This window comes from Vombatus ursinus, unplaced genomic scaffold, assembly GCF_900497805.2.
Source record: "Vombatus ursinus unplaced genomic scaffold, bare-nosed wombat genome assembly UNPS02014789.1, whole genome shotgun sequence".
In the NCBI taxonomy this organism is placed as follows: Eukaryota; Metazoa; Chordata; class Mammalia; order Diprotodontia; family Vombatidae; genus Vombatus; species Vombatus ursinus.
This window is the reverse complement of record NW_020954567.1, coordinates 1779674-1787364: the sequence shown is the minus strand read 5'-3', so window position 1 is coordinate 1787364 and position 7691 is coordinate 1779674. Positions and strand designations below refer to the sequence as shown.

General features: G+C 41.9%; 1 protein-coding gene across 2 annotated transcripts in view; it reads right to left on the bottom strand.

Moving 5' to 3' along the window:
- Window positions 1–677: 677 nt before the first annotated feature.
- RGS4 (regulator of G protein signaling 4) overlaps window positions 678–7691 on the bottom strand; it is an 8808-nt gene continuing 1794 nt past the window's right edge. Inside the window, exons 2-5 of one of the 2 annotated variants that reach the window (XM_027868335.1) lie at window positions 5979–6083; window positions 5042–5103; window positions 3762–3928; window positions 678–3407 (exon numbers count right to left, since the gene is read on the bottom strand). In XM_027868335.1, the coding sequence (XP_027724136.1) occupies window positions 3159–3407; window positions 3762–3928; window positions 5042–5103; window positions 5979–6083 (583 nt within the window). In that variant the 3' untranslated portion in view covers window positions 678–3158. The remainder of the gene's footprint in view (window positions 3408–3761; window positions 3929–5041; window positions 5104–5978; window positions 6084–7691) is intronic. The other variant, XM_027868336.1, reaches the window with a different exon arrangement.

Below are 7691 nucleotides of genomic sequence, written 5' to 3'. Positions count from 1 at the left end.
CTCTCTCTGTGTCTCTCTGTCTCTCTGTCTCCATCTTTTTGTCTTTCTCTGTCTCTCTTTCTCCCACATCCCTCCTCCCTTTCTCTCATATTTTCCAATGCTAAATGTATCAGTCATCATTTGGATGATGTGCCTACCAACTCCAATAAAAGGTGTAGTTGGAGGAAGAAGGGACTGACTGTGGTGAGGGTCCTTGACTTAACAGAGAGATACCCAAAATAGCCGACCTGAAAGTTGTGCAACTGTTGAAAGAAGATCAACAAGGTGAAAGGAGAAATCGCAAACAATTTTGTGGGAATTTCTAAACACTGTACTTCTAGTATTTCCACCTGTCACTACCCCCATCCCATCTCAACATTACAGGGGGGAGGAGGTGCAGATATGAAATTTGAACTCATATTCTGGGAAATTAAGAGCAGCTATTGAAAACCTCCAAATGAACTGTTTGGTAGACTATTTACACAATTCACCTGGCCTTCAGTGGCTGCTGAAGGGTGGGAGGGTTTCTGTTTCTGCTCTTTTGCCAATGTTGGCATGGAATGTCATGTAAAGGTGAAAAGGGTGGATGTCTGAGTATTTCCATCCCTCTGGGTTTTCCGCTTTCTAACACCATCACCAGTCATAGCTCATTAATATGTTAATAAGCAGACATTTTGTATGAAGCATTTATTCATCCTTAATAAAATATCAATTTTTTTTCCCCCACTGGAAGCATCGGCATTGAATTGTATGGTATTTGCTGCACAGCACAGAGAGGGTATCAAGGGGAATCATGCACAGTTTCGAAGGAGTGGTCTTTGCATGGATCACTGGTAATCAAGCTCATTATGCCAGATGGAATCTGGAGTTGAGGGGAAAATACAAAGGAAAGCCACACTTCCAAAAATCTTACATAAAATAATTCTCATTCTGGATGATCTCCTGGGTAGCCCCCAGTCTCTATCCCCCACAAAGTACCAGTTCAAGAATACACCTCAAGACAACTACAATAAACCAGAGTAGTTGTAGGTTGGGGACTCTAGTCCTGGAGTCCAACATGGAGTAGGAAGGGGGTAGGGAGTAGAGCAAGGAGGATGTGAGGGACAGAGTGGAGTCCAAAGGACATCCTTCAGGAGTGGGAGATCAGGAAAGAAGTGTAAATGTGACTGCCAGAGAGACTAAGAGTATACAATGTAAAGAACCTGTCTCTCTAATACAAAATGGTATTAGATGGGCATACACACAGGCACATCACAAACTTATTCTCTTGTCTTCATCTTACAGCTTGAGGGAGCGACTCAGAAGTCAAAAGTGTGCTTGTGCATACGAAAATTTGGAAAGAATTTTTTAATATATATGTATTTCTACACATATATCTGTAAATATGGTTACATATTTAAAATGGCAGCTCCAGAAGAATGAGAAGAAAATTAGTCCCCCAACCATTCAAAGGTTATTGACAAAACACCTTGTACTTAGAAAACATAACAATAATAAACATTATATAAAACAAAGTCATAAATAACAAAAATGAGAAGTCTTCAAGTATTCAGCCTGCCCACAGATTCCAAACAGTAGTTGCCAACTGTAGGGATTTTCTTCTTGCCTCGTGATCCAAGATCCTGCCATGTTCCTAGGTGGGCAGGGCCAGACCTTATGTGCAGGCTACACATGGGAATGGAAAAGGGAAAAAATCAAAGGGTCCAAACTCCCAAAGAAAATTTGCTCAGGGGATTTGGGATGTGCCATACCACTTTCCCTTTCCTTTATGAAACTGAAACTTTCCCCTTCTTGAGAGGTATGACCAAACCTACAGCAATTGTATGCAAGAACTAGCTGAGGGACCTTGGAGGATGAGATTAACAATTAATAATAAATAAAATGATTTTCACAAAGCACTTTCACATATATTATCTTATTGGATTGGGTAAGTCACTCCATCCTTCCCAAGCTTCACTTTCCTCAGCTATAAACTGAGGGGGCTGGGCTAAATAGGAAGGAACAAGTCCCTCCCAGCTCTAAGATTCCTTTTCATTGAGTGTGCATTGTCACCAGAAAGAAACAAAACGTGGAGTACCTTGGACAGAGATGGGAAAGAGCATTTTGAATTCTGCAATATCACTCGGATCTTACGGATTGATCATTGACCAGAATTTGGATTGGACAGAACGCTGCTTTTGGTAAGTAGGTCTGCAAACACCTGAGCTTCCTTTCTTCTTAGTCCAAATACTCCTCCATCTCTGTCTCCAATGCCGTCATTTAAGAAGCACATGAAAAAACACCTGCGTGTTTAATAAAGCCCTGTGCAAAGAAAATGATGGACGATTATCTTGTAGTCTGGTGCCTAAGAGAAGTGGGCACATGGGGCTTTGTAGGCTGAGCAGAGGGGTAATGAAACAAAGTAAGGGTTAAGTCTGGCCCCAACAGCCATTCATACTTCCCTTTTGCTCTGTCCAATAAGGTAAGTTAGAGAGCATTTCAGTCTCTATCTTCATAGAGCTTGGTAAAAATTCAGCATGCAGTTTCTTGAAGGTTTCTTTATAAGCTTGGCTAGCAAAGGGAAAAGGGTGGCTGTGGTTTTCTCCATTCAAATTCAGGATAAAAGCACAATGATCACCTGTGACAAACACACACACACACACACACACACACACACACACACACATACTGTAGTTCTGAGCACCTAGGGTCCTTTTTTTTTTCTCTTCTTAGAGCTGTGTCTGCATATATGATATAGGTCACCCTCATACAAAATCTACAGCATAAAGCATTGACTAACAGCATACATATGCACATATGGATACCACACAATGTAGGGCTGTCAGCCCTGGATCAAAGAGCTGGACAAAAAGCTCTTAAGGCCTTGACAATGAATTTTAGAGAATCAGATGGCAACCTTAAAGGGAATATAGGGAAAAGGGGACCTGGATGATGTTCCTGCCCTGATAAATGCCAGGACAAACAGACATTTAAACACTGAAATCGAACATCTACAGGTGAATGAACCATTGCACATGCCTGCAGTGGCTGAGATGGCAAGTGCTGTCATGGGGACATGATGTGGACACTAGGCTACTATTTGTTTACAGCACTGATGCTTAATAATACAGATCAGTAGTTTGCCTTAGTGGGTTTCAGATGAGAGTCTTGGAAGTGCCCCCCTTCCCTCCCCTTGGGGTTTAGGCACACTGAGAGACCAAAGGACAGTCTAAAGTGGGGGACTTGGCTCCTTTCTGGTTCTCTGATCCGCAGCAGGTGCTGCTGGCTTGGTTGACCAAGTCGAGATAGAATCGGGACTTGAGGAACCGGCGGTAGGAATCCTTCTCCATGAGGTTGAAGATTTTTTTCTGTGCTTCATCAAAGCAGGTTATTGTAGGCTCCAACATGTTCCGGCTGGTCTCCTCCCGTGTACAAGAATCCAGGTTCACCTTGGGGTTAAGAGTCAAGAATTCTGTTAGGACATATGACCCTGTAGGATTTATAGGGAAGAATAACCCCAGAGAGCTAGTTGGCACCCACACACACACACACACACCACTACCACCACCACACAGAAGAATAAAGTCTTAAGTGCTCAGATAGTTTGGGCAAAAGATAAGTGTGATTCAAGAAAAAGGATTTGGAAGCAGGGAACAGGATTCGAATATTCTATATACTTTTGCTACCTCTAGTAACTAAAGGCACAGACCAGGTACCACAGCCTTGAAAAATTACACTCTCCCTTCCCCTAGCTCCTTCCCCCTATCTCCTCTCCCAGACAGTACTGCACCATAAATACCTACCTCTTTAGTTGCCTGGACAGAGATGAATTCATTGTAGATCTTCTTGGCCTTGGGGCTGAGTTTGCTGGGTGATTTGATCTTCTTGTACTCCTCACAGCTGACCCAGAAATCAATATTTTCCTCACTGTATTCAGACTTCAGAAAAGCTTTGAAAGCAGCCAGGCCACCTGTAACAAAACAGAGGACATACTTCTGTTTGTCAAGTTGGACTCTTCCTGTGAGGTACTATGTTAAGACAAAGCTGAAGGACTAGGCTGCTGAAGGAAGCATTCTCCCAAGGTTTCTATTAGCTGGAAGCACTCAGGGTTAGGCACCTTTGCTCTTGGGGCTGATACATAAAATGTTCTTCCCTCCCTGAGTAATGGGAAAAAGGGTCAGATACCATTGGGCTAGTTGTTGTGGGATCTTTGCCTGGTCCCTTACTAGGTCTGCCCAAGAGCTTTTTTAAGAAAAAATTCTTTGAAACTGTACAAAAAAAAAAAAAAGTCATGGAACAGGAAAGCATTTCTGATTCACCGAGCATCGTGTGATAATCCAGCTAAAGCAATAAGATCTAGCCTTTGGAATATTTCCATTCGTGGGAGAAAAAAAAAAAAGACTTCCAAAGAATCCTCCAATCACATGGCTCCATCTGCAAGGAAATGAGGAGGTTTCGTGTGCATTTATTTCACTTTTCTTCGCAAATTTGCTAAGTGTGTCCTACCATCTAGATATGATTACAAGGTGCTTGGTCAGAGCCATCTGATCTTGGGAAAAGGAACTTGCACATTTCCTTCTCATGACTTACTAAGCCTTTTAGAGTCTGAATTTCCATTCACTAACACACCCTTGACTCTAATGGTTTCTATTCTCTTAACATAAATGGTGAATGTTTATATGTTGAGAGGATACCTGTATTCCCCATGGAACCAATTCAGAATCAAAATTGGAAGGAATTTGAGAAGTCATTCAGTTTGACCTTCTGGAACTGATGTCTATAAGTCCTCGCTGTGACAGACCTACAATGTAATCACTCAGTCTGTGTCTGAACACCTGCGATGAGGAGGAACTTACTGTCTCAAAAGGCAGACCATCCCTCTTCTGACAACTCTGTTAATTCTTGCTTAGATCAAGGCTATTAGTGCCAGCTTCATATATAAAGGATGGCCCCCTTATTGGGGAAAATCCATGTGTTACATGAAAGTACTCCCATGGAAAAGGGTTATTGTGAAATATCTAAATGCTAAAAGAGGATTATACTTGGTCCCTCATTGTAAAGAATGGAGAGCAAGCCTACTTACAGTCATGACTAATCAGGTTTTCCAAGGATTCAGCCCACTTCTTGACTTCCTCATGGCTCACCCTAGAGGCAAGAGAAATGGGTTGGGGGAAAGAACAATTGAACATGATGGCTTGACATAATCTGTAAGACCTAAACCCCATCTTCACCCTAGTTAAAAGTAGAGCAGGGATGTGTTTCCTACCCATTTCCATCCCAATCAACAAATCCTTTTGACTCCATACCCATAGGCCAATAATATCAGTACCCGGTTTTCCTCTTTAGACAAGACTGGTAAAACCTGCATTTGCTGAATCTCAAAACTTTACAAAAAAAAAAAAAACTGAATCACTGGCATAATTCCAGGGGCCAGTTGTACTAGCTTCTTAACCTCAAAACACAAAAAAATCCCACAAGCCACAAAAACTTATATAGATGGAAAAACTTCTAAAGATCCTGGCGTGGGCTAGATCATCTGCTCTAATTACACAAAGAATAATAGCTTATATTAGTAAAACTTCCTTGCCTTTACAAAGCCCCTTCACATACACTAGCTTATAGGATCTTAGAATACCACTGTAAGGTAAGTCATGGAAGTATTAATCCCCATTTTGTAGATCTGGAAACTGAGGGTCAGAAAAGATTAATGATAGTCAAACTTACTTGACTAGCACATAGGAAAGCAAAAAGGCTGAGACCCAGATTTTCTGACTCTTAGGTATAGCATAGCATAGTAGAAAAGACGTCTCACATTATTTTCAGAATTCTGGGTTGAATTTCTAGCTCTGCTACTCATGCTTCATGTGATGTGAGGCAAGTCATAACCTTTCTAGCCTCAGTTTCCCCATTTGTACAGTAAGAGGGTTGGTCTCATGGACCTCTGAGGTCCCTTCTATATCTCTGAAATAAAATGCCCATCATGGGACCTTCACATGGTGGTATTATTTGGGACTATTTACCTCTGGGAAGAAGATGCTTTGTCCTTCTTACTATGGGAAGAATTTTGATCGCAGGAATCTGTCTTCTGGAGCAAGAATCCTAGACGATGCTTCATATCCTTTGCACTGTGAAAGGGAAAATTAAGGGAAAAAAAGATAAAAAGATAATGATGAGAGAACTGAGAGGTATAAGCTTAGTACTGACATTTCACTCAGTGGCAAAGGTAGGAAAGGCAAGTTAGTTTATAAATGCAACCTAGAGGGAACAATCCAGATGTCTTGGATTCGATTTCTGTTTTTACCTTCCTCTTTTGTGACCAGGAGGCCAGAGTCACTTCTCTTAGGGACTTTCACAGGCAAACCAGGGATTTCAGTGCCTAACCCCTACCTGTAGTATGCAGCTACTGAGGACTACATGAGTGTAAACTGTAAAGTTTATTTGCATTCCCTGGAAGAATAAATCTATCACCTCCAAATACAGGAATATGATTTGGATAATTACTACATATATACATATATATGTATATATATATATGTATATATGTGTGTATATGTATGTGTGTGTGTATATATATATATATATATATGTATATTTAAATAGGAAAGCAAGCAGTGACTGCAAGTATGACAAAGTAATTCTGCAGAATTGGGTCCTTCATAGTGCCACCACCTACTGGGGGCCTTGAAATCACAGCCTGCCTCCTGGCTGCCTGCAAACGCAGACACTACACTGCAATGCTGACGAGGAGAAAAAGGCGATGCGGTTATCAGAGAGGGAGGAAGGGAGGGGAGTCACTGGGTGCTTCCTGCATCTTCAACAAGGCATTCACAGCTCAGTCTTCACTACGGGTTTCTGATATCTGGTGTGTGTGTGTGGGGGGGCATTGTTGGACTCTAAGTGAGGGTGTACAGTGCCAGCAGAGGCAAAGGGGAGGGGTGGAGGAAGAGAGGGAGAAGCTATTGTTAAACTTCCAAAAAAAAAAAAAGAGCCAGCTTTCTGGTCACACATGCCTGCTAGAGCTAAAACTAGGATCACCTGTGAACAAGTCCTCCCCTTCGCTACCCCTCCCCCCACTTTACTGTTAATGAATACCTCATAATGGAGATTACAAGCATATTCAAGATTGAGAAAGAGGGAGAAGGACTGGGCTCAGGACTTAGGAAGAAGCAGCTGGGATAGTCATCAACACCGACAACCCGCTTTCATTAAAGCATATCATCTATGGCTGATGTGTAGCTAGGCTACACCTAACTCCACAACGAGGATTTTTTAAATCAACTTTTAGTTAAGTTCCTTAGCTAGCTTCCAGTGGATTGCTCTGGGTTAATAATCCATTTATATGCAGGATCATTCTCCTAGCCAGTAATTTAGTAATTCTCAAATCAAGAGAAGCATGGCACCCACGGCTTAGTAGGAAGTGTGCTAGGCAGGAGGGCAGGAGATGTCTGTAGGTACCAGCCCTCATTATGTTACTAAAAAGCTGTGTGACTTCAGCCAAATGTCTTCATTTCTCTGGACCTCACATTTCTTCTGCTATAAATTGAGAGGATCGATGCTCTCCTGTTCAAACCAAGACTCTTATCTCACCTAGGAGGCAGAGTTCAGGTCCATTTTTTAATGTGAAGTCCAAAGCTGTTAGGAAAGTAAACCTCCCTCGCAACACTTAAGTATTTGATTGCTTTGCAGAGGTTGAGCTGAGGCCCAGAAATACTTAAGTGACTTGCTCTAGACTG